The sequence below is a fragment of the Trichechus manatus genome, unplaced genomic scaffold, assembly GCF_000243295.1.
Source record: "Trichechus manatus latirostris isolate Lorelei unplaced genomic scaffold, TriManLat1.0 scaffold00020, whole genome shotgun sequence".
Lineage (NCBI taxonomy): Eukaryota > Metazoa > Chordata > Mammalia > Sirenia > Trichechidae > Trichechus > Trichechus manatus.
The window spans coordinates 14,130,121-14,145,797 of NW_004443956.1; the positions used below are offsets into that span (position 1 = coordinate 14,130,121).

At 38.8% G+C, this 15,677-nt stretch overlaps 1 protein-coding gene across 10 annotated transcripts in view; it reads right to left on the reverse strand.

Moving 5' to 3' along the window:
• The window catches only part of KMT2C (lysine methyltransferase 2C), a 313,148-nt gene that overhangs the window by 11,285 nt on the left and 286,186 nt on the right, over positions 1-15,677 (reverse strand). For 9 of the 10 annotated variants that reach the window (XM_023727957.1, XM_023727958.1, XM_023727961.1 and 6 more), the window contains 4 exons: positions 14,329-15,448; positions 12,949-13,085; positions 11,458-11,600; positions 11,015-11,183 (listed from right to left, as the gene is read on the reverse strand). In XM_023727957.1, coding sequence (XP_023583725.1) covers positions 11,015-11,183; positions 11,458-11,600; positions 12,949-13,085; positions 14,329-15,448 — 1,569 coding nt within the window. The remainder of the gene's footprint in view (positions 1-11,014; positions 11,184-11,457; positions 11,601-12,948; positions 13,086-14,328; positions 15,449-15,677) is intronic. The other variant, XM_023727962.1, reaches the window with a different exon arrangement.

Consider the following 15,677-nt stretch of genomic DNA (forward strand, 5'->3'; position numbering starts at 1 on the left):
GCCATCTAAGATACTCCACTGGTCTCATCCCTTCAGAAGCAAGGGAGAATGAAGAGAACAAGATACAAGGAAAAGATTAGTCCAAAGGACTAATGGACCACAGCTACCACGGCCTTCACCAGACTGAGTCCAGTACAGCTCGATGGTGTCCAGCTACCACCACTGACTGCTCTGACCAGGATCACAATAGATGGTCCTGGACAGAGCTAGAAAAGAATGTAGAACAAAATTCTAACTCACAAAAAAAGACCAGATTTACTGGCCTGACAGACTGGAGAAACCCCAAGAGTATGGCCCCTGGACACTCGTTTAGGTCAGTGGCGAAGTCACTCTCGAAGTTCACCGTTCAGCCAGGGATTGGACAGCCCCATAAAACAAACTATTGTCATAGGGCAATATGTGTACTAACTGTTTAATGAGAAACTATTTGTTCTACAAAACTTTATCTAAGGTACAAAAAAAAAAAAAAAAGAATTATCTATGTGAGATCAAATTGACAACAGCAACTCAATAGGTTTAATGGGAACCCTAGGGGGCAGTGAGTTGAAGATAATGGTGATGGAATAATTTGGAAAAGGATAGTGAAAATAACAGCACAACTGGAAGAATGTAATCGATGTCACTGAATTGTACATGTAGAAACTTATGAAATGGTGTAACTCTGGCTATGTATATTTTCACCAAAAAAAAGGTCCTCCAAGGTCAAGAAGGGAGGGTGTTGACATGTCGTGGGGTTGTTAACCAATGTCATAAAACAATGTGTACTGATTGTTTAATGAGAAACTATTTGTTCTGTAAACCTTCATTTAAAGTACAATAAAAAAAACCTAAAAATAATAAAAAAGAAATTTTATCTGTGGAAAACAACAAAAGCAAATTAAAGAGAAATGGCAAACAGGGTAAAGTATTTGCAACTTATCACTTAACACAAAGGGTTAATATTCTTAATATTTAAAAGTCTAAAAATAAAGGGAAAGACCAACCTGATAGATAGGCTACAGAAAGCAATAAACTGTTTCTAGAAAAAGAAAAGCAAGTGGATACTGACTACTGTATCTTTACACAAATAATGTGTGCTCCCTACATTTGGCAACCACTCCCTGACACCCCTCCCCCCTGCCCAGGTATTTCTGTAAGTGTGGTATACTAATTAAAAAAAATTTTTTTTTACAGCAACATGTAAAAAAAAAAAAAAAAAAAAAAAACTGGCATAGTGGCCCTACCAAAAAATACCTCATGGCGGGGGGGTGGGCTTTTTGCGAGAAGAAGGAAGCAATTGGCAAACAAACGTAGGAGATGCGCATTATTTGTGTAAAAATACAGTATATGAGAAGCAGCTCAGCATTATTCCTAAGGAAAATTGATTATAACAAGAAAATTCAAAGTAAAACTACTCTGAAATACTGCTGGCCCCCCCGCCCCCTGCCCCCAATCCTAAAATTTAACATACTTCGTATTGGAGAGTCTATGGGGGAAACATACCTTCTCATATATGAGATTAAAATGAAAAAAATCAGGCAATATCTGGACAGGCTGGGGAACTGTTATAGATGGACATTCACTTCACTAGTCTCTTTGTATCTGTGTGCATGTGAAAATTTTCATAAAAAAAAAGGAAAAAGAACAGATCAAGTAAATGAGAACAAAAATCAAGACAAAGACAAAATTATTGTTAGAGAAGAAAGAATAAAGATGTTATGTACTGATAAAAGGCAGTTTACAAAAATAGTCACATCTGTTTGCACCAGATACCTTAACAACCAAGTTCATAAAGTAAAATCTAGTACAAATAAGATAATTTGTCAGAGATTTTAATCTGTCTCTCATAACTGGTCAGAACTAGAGGACAAAAGTAGAGAAGATAAAAGATTTGAATAGTGTGTGTGCGTGCACACATACATATACGTTATATAAAACTTTATTTAACAGGTACATGTTCACGGAACACTAGAAAAATCAATGATGTACCTGACTACAAAGAAATCCTTGACAACTTTTAAAAAGTATAGCCTGGTTTTACAGGTTATAATTCTGAATCATAATTCAATAAAACTGGGACTAATGGAAAGGACAACTAAGTTAATAAAGACAAAACTTAAAAGTAATAAACTAGGAAAAAAAAAAGTAGAAAAGATAAAAATATCCAAAAGCTTGTTCTCTGAAAAATCCAATAAAGGAAACAAACCTCTTGTAAACCTTAGGGAAAAAAAGTCAAAATAAATAAATATAACACTGAGAAATACCATAATTGGAGATGAGAATAAAAGAATCACATGGCATGAAATTCAGAAATATTAATCTCAAATTTGACCTGAGCAGTAGAAAACTGGAATTATCCAAGAAAGGTCACTAGGAGAGAGCTACTAAAATGGAGCAGTACCAGACAAAGGTACAGCTGAAATTTTTATTCCTCTGAAGAACAAATGATTCCAGTGTTATTTAAATTATTCAGAAAGATGGAAAAAGATGGAAAGCTTTCTGATTAAAAGTGGAAAAAGAAGAAAAGCTCTCTGATTCATTCTACAAAGCCAGCACAGACCAAATACCCAACAAAGGGCATCGGAAAAAAAAAATCTCATTTAGGATACATATACCCATTTTATAAATGAAGTAGGATCCAGAAATTTATCAAAAGAATACAATATGCCCAAGTATGGTTTATTTCAGAAATGCAAGGCTGATTTTAATATAATTCATTACATCAACCAGTTACAGTGCAGAAAAAAGCACGTCATCGTTAATGGGTGCTACAAAGGCATATTAAAAAGTCTGTTAGAAATGGTTGCTAAGTTTTAGGTGAAATAAAGAAATACACACACACATAACATGAAGGGTATTTAGAGGGATTGTCTTTTGCTGATATCGTGGTCTATGTAGAAAGCTCAGAAACTCTAGGATAAAGCTACTAGAGATTTTAGTAAGATAGGTATATACAAGTAAGTATCGGGAAGAGCTTTTCTCAATTATAGCAGTAAGTATATAGAAGCCGGAAATGGAAAAAAAAATTGTCTCAAACCAGGGAGAAAAAATAGAAAAATAATCAGTAACGTATTTCACCATAAGGCATAGCATCTATTTGAAGAAAATGATGAAATCTTATTAAAAGGCATGAAATAAGACCTGAATGGAAAGACATGTGTTTTGAAAGGTAGAATAAATCTGTTTGATATAATATAAATTATCCTACGATAACCAGAAAGCATAGCACCTATTTGAAGAAAACTGTAATGCCTTATTGAAGGACATAAAGTAGGACATGAATGGAAAGACTTATGATGTGTTTTGATGGGCAGGCTTAATCTAGGAGCTACAAAATAATATAAAAATATAAATTCTCAAAAACTTGGAATCCTGACAGGTTTTTAATTTTTCATTTACATAATGTGACCATTAAGCTTATATATAAGACTAAACCCCTAGGAACAGGCATGAAAAGCACATACAAAAAAAGAATATGATAAAGCCACTACATGGTATAAAAACAAGCAAGGAGACTGGTGGAAAAGAATAAAGAATCCAAATAAATACCTATATATATAAAAATTTAATGTATAGTAGTTGGTGGTATTAAAATTCAGTGATACATGGATGGATTAATTATTAAATGGTGCTTCAACAACTGGTTATAAAATAGAAGAAAATGAAATTGTCTTAAACTTGTTGTGTGCCATCACGTTGATTCCAATTCATAGTGACCCTACATACGACAGAGTAGAACTGCCCCATAGGGTTTCCCACGCTGTGATCTTTAGGGAAGGAGCCCTGGTGATGCAGTGGATAAGCATTCAGCTGCTAACGGAAAGGTCAGCAGTTTGAACCCACCAGCTGTTCCAAAGATGTGGCAGACTGCTTCTGTAAAGATTTACAGCCTTAGAAATCCTATGTGGCAGTTCTAGTCTGTTCTACACGGTTGCTATGAATTGAAATCGACTCCACGGCAACGAGTTTGGGTTTGTTTTAAAAAATCTTTATGGGGAACAGACTGCCAGATCTTTTCTCCCATGGAGCCGCTGGTGCGTTCGAACCACTGACTTTTTGGTTAGCAGCTAAGTACCTAACCACTGTGGCACCAGGACTCCTGTCTTAAACGTAAAATAATCTAATCTTAGGAAAAAATATCTAAAAGACTACATATACAATTTATGGTGGTGGTGAACCTTCTTAACCAAGACTAGAAACTATAAAAGAGTATGTATGTTTAACCACATAAAAATAAAAACTTTTGTTTAAAAAAAAAAGTATTACACAAAGTCATATAGGCAAACGATGTTTTTACGAGAAAATATTTAGTCGTACAAGTTCTTATAAATTGTAAAACAGACAAAATATATGAATATACAGTTCATAGAAGAGAAAATCCAAATGGCAAACAGGAATTGCTCATTAATCAGCTAGAAACTGTAATTAAGGTAACAATATCAGTCTACATTTTTCAGATTGGCAGAAACTTACAAAGATGGTAACAACTGTTATAAATGGGAAAAGAAGAAAAACACCCTCATACACTGTGGAAGTAATGTGCAATCACAGCCTTTACAGAAGACTGGCAATATCTACTAAAATGAAAAGTACATACACTTTGACACAGAAATCTTACTTTGTGGAATATATCTCATAGTAGTGAAAATATGAATACATGCTGTTGTTGTTAGGTGCTATTGAGTTGTTTCTGGCTTATGAACAACAGAACAAAACACTGTCTCGTCCTGCACCATCCTTACAATCGTTATTATGCTTAAGGCCATTGTTGCAGCCACCATGTCAATCCATCTCTTTGAGGGTCTTCCTCTTTTTCACTGACTCTCTACCAAGCATGCCCTTCTCCAGGGACTTGTCCCTCCTGATAACACGGTCCAACGTATGTGAGAGGAAGTCTCACAATCCCTGCTTCTAATGTGCATTCTGGCTGTACTTCTTCCAAGACAGATTTGTTCATTCTTCTCGCAGTCCATGGTACAGTAAATGTTCTCTGCCAACATGATAGTTCAAAAGCATCAATTCCTCTTCGGTCTTCCTTATTCATTGTCCAGCCTTCCCATGCACATAAGGTGAATGAAAACACCACAGCTTGGGTCAAGCGCACCTTAGTTCTCAAAGTGATCTCTCTGCTTTTCAACACTTTAAAGAAATCTTTTGCAGCAGATTTGTCCAATACAATGCATCTTTTGATTTCCTGACTCCTGTTTCCATAGACGCTGATTGTGGATCCAAGTAAAATGAAATCCTTCACAACTTCAATATTTTCTCTGTTTATCATGATGTTGTTTACTGGTTGAGCTGCAAAGGTTTTTGTTTTCTTTATGTTGAAGTGTAATCCATGCTGAAGGCTGTGGTCTTTGATCTTCATCAGTAAGCGCTTCAAGTCCTGTTCACTTTCAGCAAGCAAGGTTTTGTCATTTGCATATCACAGGTTGTTAATGAGTCTTCCTCCAATCCTGATGCTGCATTCTTTTTCATATAGTCCAGCTTTCTGGATTATTTACTCAGTATACAGACTGAATAAGTATGGTGAAAAGATACAACCACGATGCACACCTTTCTTGATTTTAAATAACGCAGTATCCCCTTGTTCTATCTGAACGACTGCCTCTTGGTCTAAGTACAAGTTCCTCATGGGCATAATTAAGTGTTCTGGAATTTCCATTCTTCACAATGTTATCCATAATTTGTTATGATCCACACAATCGAATGCCTCTGCATAGCCAATAGAGCACAGGTAAACACCTTTCTGGTATTTTCTGCTTTCAGCCATGATCCATCTGGCATCAGCAAAGACACCCCTTGTTCCAGCCCTCTTCTGAATCTAGCCTGAATTTCTGGCAGTTCCCTTTCTATGTACTGCTGTAACCACTTTTAAATGATCTTTAGCAAAATTTTACTTACTTGTAATAGCAATGATATTGTTAAATAATTTCTGCATTCTGTTGGATCACCTTTCTTTGGAATGGGTACACATACAGATCTCTTCCAGTTGACTGGCCAGGGAGCTGTCTTCCAAATTTCTTGGAACAGACCAGTGAGCGCTTACAGTGCTACATTCGTTCGTCGAAACATCTCAACTGGTATTCAGTCAATTCCTGGAGCCTTGTTTTTCGCCAGTGCCTTCAGTGCAGCTTGGACCTCTTCTTTCAGTACCATTGGTTCTTGATCATATCCTACCTCGTGAAATGGTTGAAATGTCTTCCAGTTCTTTTTGGTACAGTGATTCTGTGTATTCCTTCTATCTTCTTTTGATACTTTCTGCGTTGTTTAATATTTTCCCCATAGAATCCTTCAATATTGCACCTTGAGGCCTGAATTTTTTCTTCAGTTCATTCAGCTTGAGAAACGCCAATTTCCCTTTTGGGTTTTTATCTCCACCTCTTTGCACATTTCATTATAATACTTTGTCTTCTCAAGTCACCCTTTGAAATCTTCTGTTCAGCTCTTTTACTCCATCATTTCTTCCTTTTGCTTTAGCTACTTGACATTCAAGAGCAAGCTTCAGAGTCTCTTCTGACAACCATTCTGGTCTTTTCTTTCCTTCCTGTCTTTTTAATGACCTTTTGCTTTCTTCATGTCTGATGTCCTTGATGTCATTCCACAACTCATCTGGTCTTCGGTCATTAGTCTTCAACGCATCAAATCTATTCTTGAGATGGTCTCTAAATTCAGGTGGAATATACTCAAGGTTGTACTTTGGCTCTCATCGACTTGTTCTAATTTTCTTCAACTTCAGCTTGAACTTGCATATGAGCAGTTGACAGTCTGTTCCATAATCAGCCCCTGGCCTTGTTCTGACTGATGATATTGAGCTTTTTCCATTGTCTCTTCCCACAGATGTAGTCAATTTGATTCCTGTGTATTACATCTGGTGAGGTCCATGTGTATAGTCACCATCTATGTTGTTGAAAAAAGGTATTTGCAATGAAGAAGTTGTTGGTCTTGCAAAATTCTGTCATGTGATCTCCGGAGTCATTTCTATCACAAAGATAATATTTTATAATTACCAATCCTTCTTTGTTTCCAACTTTCACATTCCAATCACCAGGAATCACCAATGCCATGTGGATTGCATGTTTGATCAATTTCAGACTGCAGAAGTTGGTAAAAATCTTTGATTTCTTCATCTTTGGCATTAGTGGTTGGTGCGTAAATGTGAATAATAATCATATTAACCGGTCTTCCTTGTAGGCATATGGATATTATCCTATCACTGACAGCGTTGTACGTCAGGACAGATCCTGAAATGTTCTTTTTGACAATGATCGTGACGCCATTCCTCTTCAATCTGTCATTCCCAGCATAGTAGACCATATATACATATGACTGTCCAATTCAAAATGGCAATACCAGTCCATTTTAGCTTACTAATGCCTAGGATATCAATGTTTACACATTCCATTTCATTTTTGATGACTTCCAATTTGCCTAGATTCATACTTCATACATCCCTGTTCTGATTATTAATAGATATTTGCAGCTGTTTCTTATTTGGAATTGTGCCACATCAGCAAATGAAGGTCCTGAAAGCTTGACTCTATTCACGTCATTAAGGTTGACTCTACTTTGAAGAAGCAGCTCTTCCCCAGTCATCTTTTGAGTGCCTTCCAACCTGAGGGACTCATCTCCTGGCACTGTATCAGACAATGTTTCACTGCTATTAGTAAGGTTTTCACTGGCTGATTTTTTCAGAAGTAGACTGTCAGGTCCTTCTTCCTAGTCTGTCTTAGTCTGGAAGCTCAGCTGAAACCTGTCCACCAAGGGTGATTCTGTTGGTATTTGAAATACTGGTGACAAAGCTTACAGTATCACAGCAACACGTAAGCCACCACAGTACGACAAATACATAAGATAAAGAAGATACTGATGGCAACACTGTTGTGGAAAAAATTGTAAACAAAATATATACTCATAATAGGAGAATGGTTTAATTAATTACAGTTCATTAGAATCATGGAATATCATATAGCTTTTGATGAAAATGCAATAGAGCAACTGATCTAGAGATGTGGTGCAGTGAATTGCTTTTATATGGCCCTTCTAGCTATGGTGTCTTAACTTCCACAAAATGATTGGCTGGGACTATGCAAATAAAGTGTGGAAAACTCTTGCAAGGATTGGACAGTGACTCTGAAAATAAGGTGTGTGTGGCCTACTAAAGGGATTGGTTGGTTCTGCCATCCCACTAGGCTCAAAAGAGGCAATCCCACAAAGGTTGAGGAGGACTTCACTATCATCAAGAGTTAGGAGCACATCCTTTGGACACAGGTTTCCCATACTGAGAACCTCCTAGACACAGGTGACAGAGAGAACTGTAACACTGGAGGTGGCACAAGATGGCAGCAGTAGGGGACTGGCAGACAGCCGCAGTGGGCTCGCCGACCCATGAAGTGACAAAGCTGAATGCCTTTGGGCAGGAGGCTTCCTGGCAGAGTAAGGTGCCTCTGGCACTTATCATCGGCAGAGCTAAGAGCTGTAACACTAACCTGAGTAGGGCAGAAGCTAGGCCCAAGCAGGCCTGGTAGCAGTAGACCTGAGCAGGGCCTGGTGGCAGAGGTCGAGAGCAAGGCCTGCCTACCGGTATGGCTTGAGAAGAAGCTGTCCTGATTGAAGAACTGTATCCTGTATCGTGAGTTGTTCCTGTTACTTCCAAGTTAATCCTGATCCTGAGTTGTAGCCTGTTGTTGGTAGGTGCTGTCGAGTCAGTTCTGACTCACAGCGACCCTACAGGACAGAGTAGAACTGCCACAGGGTTTCCAAGGAGTGGCTGGTGGATTTGAACTGCCGACCTTTTGGTTAGCAGCTGAGCTCTTAACCACTACACCACCAGAGCTCCTGTAACCTGTTACTTCTCTAATAAACCCCATAATCGTGAGTATGGTCTTTGAGTTCTGTGTGGCCAGTGCAATGAATTATCGAACCTAGTAGAGAAGTAGAGAGTAACGTGGGGAGGACAGTTGGTGTCAGAACTGGTAAAATGGGTGGAGATTAGAAGCGTGTCTGACCTCCACCTTATAGGAACCAGCCTTGGGCTGATCTTGATTCTCCTCTCCACTTGTAATGTGGAGGTCTCACACTATACCACATTACAAGAGGAATCTGAGTATTTTTGAGAAAAGGAAGATGCAGAAAAGTCTATACAATGTGATTCCACTTTTATATGTGAACATAAAATGTGCATATATATTTTTGATATTAGCATGGAAAAATTACGGAAGGATACCTACATCATTAACATTATCACCTGGTGGTGGATGGAAGGGAGGCTTATAAGACGAACGGAAACAGAGATGAGAAAATAAAAACTGCTTCAGTTCAAAGAGAAGATTGAACACAGGTAGTTAAAATTCCACTAGAAATCACAGTGAAGGAATAAAAACAATACCAAAGGACAGGAATGGGTAACTACTTCAAAACACTTTAAATGGAAAAGTAACTGACAGTAGGAAGAGAAAGCTGAGAGACGGGGCACTATTCTGCCCTAGAGATTGTGTGAGAGAGACTTGACTCTTGAGGCAACAGCATTAGAGAGAAAAGAAAGATAGTGTATTCATAAAGTGAAAACAAGATAGCAAATAAAAAATTCAGAAGGAAAGATTAGCAGATGAAGTAGAGGTTGTTTTACAAAGAACAAAGAGACAAGGAAGCCAAACGTAGGAAGGGAAATAAAAGGACAGCTCTAAGACAGAAATTCTTCCTTGGGTGCATCAGAATCATCGGGGGGTTGAGGGGACGGGCGGAGGGCGGGGGGGGTGTGGGGTGGTGGGGTAGGTGGAAGGGACCTGCCTCCAGAGCTGGATTTAGTAAGTCTGGAGCGGATCCCCAAATCTGTATTTCTTCTATGAGGTCCCAGGTGACTGGGGGGCATACTTTGGGGACCTCAATCTCAGAGTACCAGTATTTGTCTAGAGGTCCAAACACGGACAGCAGAGGGGAGGCGCTTGCCAAAGAATTAATACAAAAAGCATTCCTCGGACTGAAAGTCACACTGCTCCAGATGAAAAGAGCTCATCAAGTGAGGAAAGCAGTAAGTAAAACAGAGCCTCACCCAGGCGCATTTTTGTGAAATGTCTAAATATCAATGATAAAGATCCTAAAAACTTTCAGGGAGGGCGAGAAAAGTTTGCAAGAAAAGAACAAGAATCTGAATGAGCTGTAGACAATAGAATTTCATCAGATTTATCTTTTAAAGAGATTATACTGGCTTCTGTGTAGGGGCTGAATGGGAAGACATCGTCAGAAGGCACTTGTAGTAGTGCAGTGAAGATGGTAGATTGAAACAGGGGTGGTAGAGCCTGAGAGATTTGAGGAAATTTTTAAAAGGAAAAAAAAAAGAACTTGATAATGCTTTGGATCTGGGCATACTGAAGCTAACTTACACAACTACGTATGCTACGAGGGGCCTGGAAGACGATCAGGCTTAGGGACTGAAGAAGCTTGGTAAAGTGAGAGCTTTATAATTCCAGCTGGGACATCCAAGGGGGGATGCTGAACAGGTATTTGGATATTCAGGTCTGCAGCTCAGTAAGTATGGGCCACAGTGCAATTATCCATGCTTAGTCTGTAGATGGCTTTACCTGTAACATATTCCACAGTCCATCTACCATGATTTCATGACAAGAAGGTATTCAAAAGTTGACTTCCAAAACTGGAACACCTTCTGGAACTATGCAATGAAAATATTTTCATCTTTCACTTGCTTAAGTCCTTGAGACAGCTCTAGTGGCCCCTCCACAAGCCCAGTGTGTACAAACTACAGTGCTCCCTGCAACCCACAAGCTCTTGTCCTTACTCAGTGATGTTGGTACCTAAGGTCTGCTTTTCATCTGGGGAAGCAGAGCACCACACACCAAGACTAGATACTGAATCATTCAGGAGTTACCAACTGATAAGACTTGATACAGAAATGTATGGTTTAAAGAATGTAGTTGCATTCCAGCAGCCATGAAATCATTTCTATGAACTCAGTAGTAATTCAAGATTTCTAGGTTCTACCCTGCCTCTTCTCTTCCCAGATGAAGTATGTTCTCACCTGAATTCGAGACCGGGCTAGGTACACATTGGATTTCCATTCAGTCTTCATTTTCCGGTACTGAGATGACTTGGAATGGACAAACTGCTTACTGTAAGGCGCATTCAGTTCTCCAGTGACTGTGCTCTGAAACGACTTTGAGGTGCTGGTGCTATTCAAGGTGTGAGGCCTGCAGACAACCACAGATCAAGAGGGGAAAAAAAAAAAAGGAAAACTGAAGATATCTCTGAATAATGCCCAAAGCCATACTGATTCAATTATTATTGACAGAAACGTACATTGAAAGCTACCTAGCAGCGACAACACAGCGATTTCTCTGACTTAGTCGTGCACATACACAGCCAGAGACAACAGGGTTTGTAAGCAGCAGACAAATCAAGCACAAAAAACCACTAGAAGCCTAGAAACCCTGGGCTGTACTATGTGAAGTTAAAACAAAATACCTTAACACAAACCTCTTGACATGGGTACTCATTTTAGGTTCAGAACGGGCACAACCTGTGGGGTTAACGGCAAGAGGAAGTTCCATGAGAGGATTTCGGCCGTATCGGAAGGTATAGTTTTCACATGCCTCAACCCCAGGTAGCTGAAAAGACAAATGGACAAAAAGTTAACTCATTTCACCAAGACTACTGACAACCCTGAGCTGGCGAAAGGACGGCCTAACTCAAATTTTTACCATTTTCCCTGGTAATAAAACAGTGCCTTTAATTTCTACCTATGTTAATGTAATCAGCTTGCACTCAGATCTATTTGAGTATGCAAATTCAGTTTCAAAATAGAACTTAGTGAACTCTGGCCAATGTTTCTTGGAGAAAAAGATTAACTCACAGAACAGGCACATGCCTACGAACGCACACAGCTGTGTGATTTCCAGATCTGATCACTTCAACATTCACAAACATGGGGAGGGTAGTAACTCATAACTTAGTTCTTTCATCTAGGTTAATGCCAACTTTTGTATCTTTATTGAAAACTTTAATATTAAGTACAGTTAAAAATCATTTATACGGTTTACTTTCTTGATCATTTCTCATGTCTTTCAATTTGACTATGATGTGATGATGCTGTCACTCTCAAATGTTCTGGGGGTATAGGTGGCAGCTTAAGGTTTACTTCTAAAATAATTTTTATTTTAAAGGACTTTTATGAGTCAGAATTGACTCAATGGCAATGGGTTTCATTTTAGTTTTCCAGAATATATTTCTTATAAAATGTATTCTCTATAAACATAACAAATACTTCTCACTTAGGCAAGGTTATACCAAAGGAAGCAATTAGGCATATTACTCAGTGGCTTTTTGGGTATTCTTTGCTTCTCCAAAGAAAACACAGCAATAATTTTTTATTCTTGACAACACTGCCTTATAATCATGTAATTTTCTGAAAGCACTGTGTAGATACAGTTCAGTTAGAATCACTGTCAAACATGCCTGTCATTGTTTAGGCAAAGAGATGTGCTCCTGTACTCCAACTGCACTCCAACTGCACTCCAGTGACTACTAGGCCTGGGAAGAAGGCAGGAGAGTGGCCATAATGACCCAGGCATTAGGGAATGGGCACCCCAACCTTCTGAAGTGCCTGAGAACATTAGAAAGCAAAGAGGGAGAAAGAATATCCTCACCAGTCCCGCATATCAAGGAGACAAAATAATGCTGGTGTCATTCACCCTTGCTTGCCATCAACCTTGAAGAGAACCTGAAACTTGTTAACTACCTCATCAAGTGAACATTAACATTTATTGAGGTCTCCTAACTAATCATGAATTCTTTGCTTTCTTTCAGAGACAGCACTTACTCCATAAGCAAACTCATTACCTGAAAAGTATCATGAATATTACAAAATGTATCGAAATGTGTTAAAGTGGCCACAGGAGAAAAAAGTATTTGTGTAACAAGAAAAGCAATTCAATTTCTTTTTGACCCAACACTTACTGATTCAGCTATGCGCGCCACTGCAGAGACCGTTAATCCGAACAGATCCTCTCCCTTTAAGTACGCTGGGAAAAGCTGCAGCATTTCAGACTTTTTTCTCACACATGCCACAGGCTCCAATATTTTATCCCACACACCTACATATGAACAAAAAATAATTTTTATGCCTTTCTGCTCTTAGCTAAGTGGAGAGAAAACCAGTATGCAGTACAAAATAAGAGAAAAATGAAGAATCACTCACAGACTTACCAGTTTTCAAATCAAAGTTTTTAGGCAGTAATCAAACAAACCTGGTAACACCTGCTTATTAAATGGCAGCAATTTAAAGACTAAACATTTTGGGAAAAGAATATGTTACATTAAGAAATTAAACAGTAAAAGTACAAGAGAAAGTTTAGTACAGTATAACTGAAAATCCATGCAAGTACAGGTAGTCCCCGGGTTATGAACGAGATTCTTTCCTAAGTCTCTTTAAGGCAAGTCTGTAGGTAAGTCAGAACAGGTACACACGGTTCTTATTTCGCGTCAGTCAGTCAAATGCCTGCCTTAGTATACGGTATACATTTTACCTTTCTATGCATATAAAACACTTAAGGAAACACTTCCGAACTGCACAATATTTCCAGGAGTGTCATACAAAGTACCGCATGCATTTGTTATTACGAACCATTGTATTTAACTCAAATTTTTAATAAAATAGGCTTTATGGCAGTCTGTTCTTAAGTACAAGTTGTTCGAAGTTGTACGTTCATAGTTTATACGGGCTATATAATGTTAGATTTAAAAATGATTATTCCAATTAATAGTATTTACAGAGATGTCCCTTTTCCCCCAGATTTAAATTAAAATGTGAAATTTATATTTCCTTCGGAATGATCTTTAGGGCACTTTTATATTTTTTTCTTTTAAAGAACTGCTAAACTTTAAATAAACAGTTTCTCAGTACTTTCTGCCTTTGCTGCATTAATAAAAATGGCTACCCAGGCATAAATCTGGAGGTAAAAATTAAGTGTAACGTACAAAATATGCTTTACATGTGGTTTTTGCCTTCTAGAAACTGACATTAAGAGGGGCTTCATGGTATATAATGGGTGAGCTTTATCTACAAATCATTCTCATTTATTTTACAAATTCCATCTTTGAATATATATTGACATGACTGAATTAGAACAAATCTAGACAAATGTTTAAAAAACTACACAGCAAAGAAAGCAAGGTGCAATAATTCAAAGTTCAGATTTGCATTTATAAATGCAAAGTCCACACCTGTTATCATAAAATATGAAATAAACATGAGAAAAAACACGGGAATACAGACAGAGAACATTAGCTTAATGTCAGTGTGACCAGCTCTGTAGAGCAGAGAATGACTGTTCTTACCTTTGGGTGAGGTGTCACTTAAGATCATGTCTTCATGGCCTTGCTCCACAATCCTGATCACGAACACTGGATGCCCGTCTTTCTCCTCAATGGAGCAGAGATAGCGACAGCGCCGGTTGGCATAGCGTGTGCTCCAGTACAACCGGCTGGCTTCATAACCCACAGGGTACAGTGCTTTAGGAGAATGGAATGCTTGCATCTGCTGTGGGAGCAGCTGGCCAATGGTGTGGAAGATGAGGCTTCCAACACGAAAGGTGTGGTCGCGCTCTCCTCGCTGCACAATGCTAGCAATCTGCCGTACTTCATCACGTTGAACATAGACCCGCCTGAAGACTGCAAAGTAACTTAATTCTTGCTCATGAATTCCCTTTGGTTTGTGCATGGGACAAAGCATCGTTTTGTCCTTAAAAAACATGCATTGTGCTTTAATGGCACAAGTAAAGTGGTAAATGTTGGTGCACCGAAATCTGTGACACCCGCTGGTGGCACCCATTTTATGACAGAAGACACATTTCATTTGCAGGCCTCTCCTCAGTGCTAGCTCCACATTGATTAAGGCACCAGCTTGGGTCTCATAGACCTCTGTGGACCACAGAGCACAATTCAAGTGGACCCACAGATCTAAGTCAAGGTTGAGCAGCCTTGCTGGCCCATCTGTCAATCCATCACCTTCTTCATGACAAAAGCAACACTTCCTATAGTCTTTGGGCACAGGATCAGGTTTAAGGGAAGTGCCCAATTTCTTTAGAAATTCATCAATTTCATCCTCACAGGGTGGTTTGAATGTTCCCTTGGGGATGACAATATGAATGCTCCATTTCTTCCACTTCATTCCTCTCCACTTTTTAGTTAAAGGCCTACAGTCGTCAAACCCGCTATGTATGGTTCTTAGCCGGGGCTTTAACTTGACTGTTACCTTAAGTTCATCTGGCTTTGCCTCTACTTTGGCTGCTTCAAAAGCAGGAGGGAAAGTGATGGGAGGCGATGCAGGGGGAGACACTCTTCCCTGAAGCTGCGGGAGACAGTGCACATCTAAAGTAGAGATGTTGTTACTATACTGATGGAATGCTTTGGAAGACACTTCTTTTACAGGTGACTGTGACAACGAAGGAACGGATTCCTGGGCAATAAAAAAAAACCACACAAAAAAAGAGTAATTCATAAGCTTTAAAAGCAATTTTTTGTTAAAGCAAGAAGTCAAGCAATCCTAAAGATTTAATAGGGAGTGTAACTTAGGGGAAAAGGTCAATAAGTGAGTGGTGAGGTTTCATAACCAGCAGAAGTCAATGCTAATATTGCAGATGTTTAGGTGTTGAGAAACAGCCCCGGCCACAGTAGGATAACTGTAG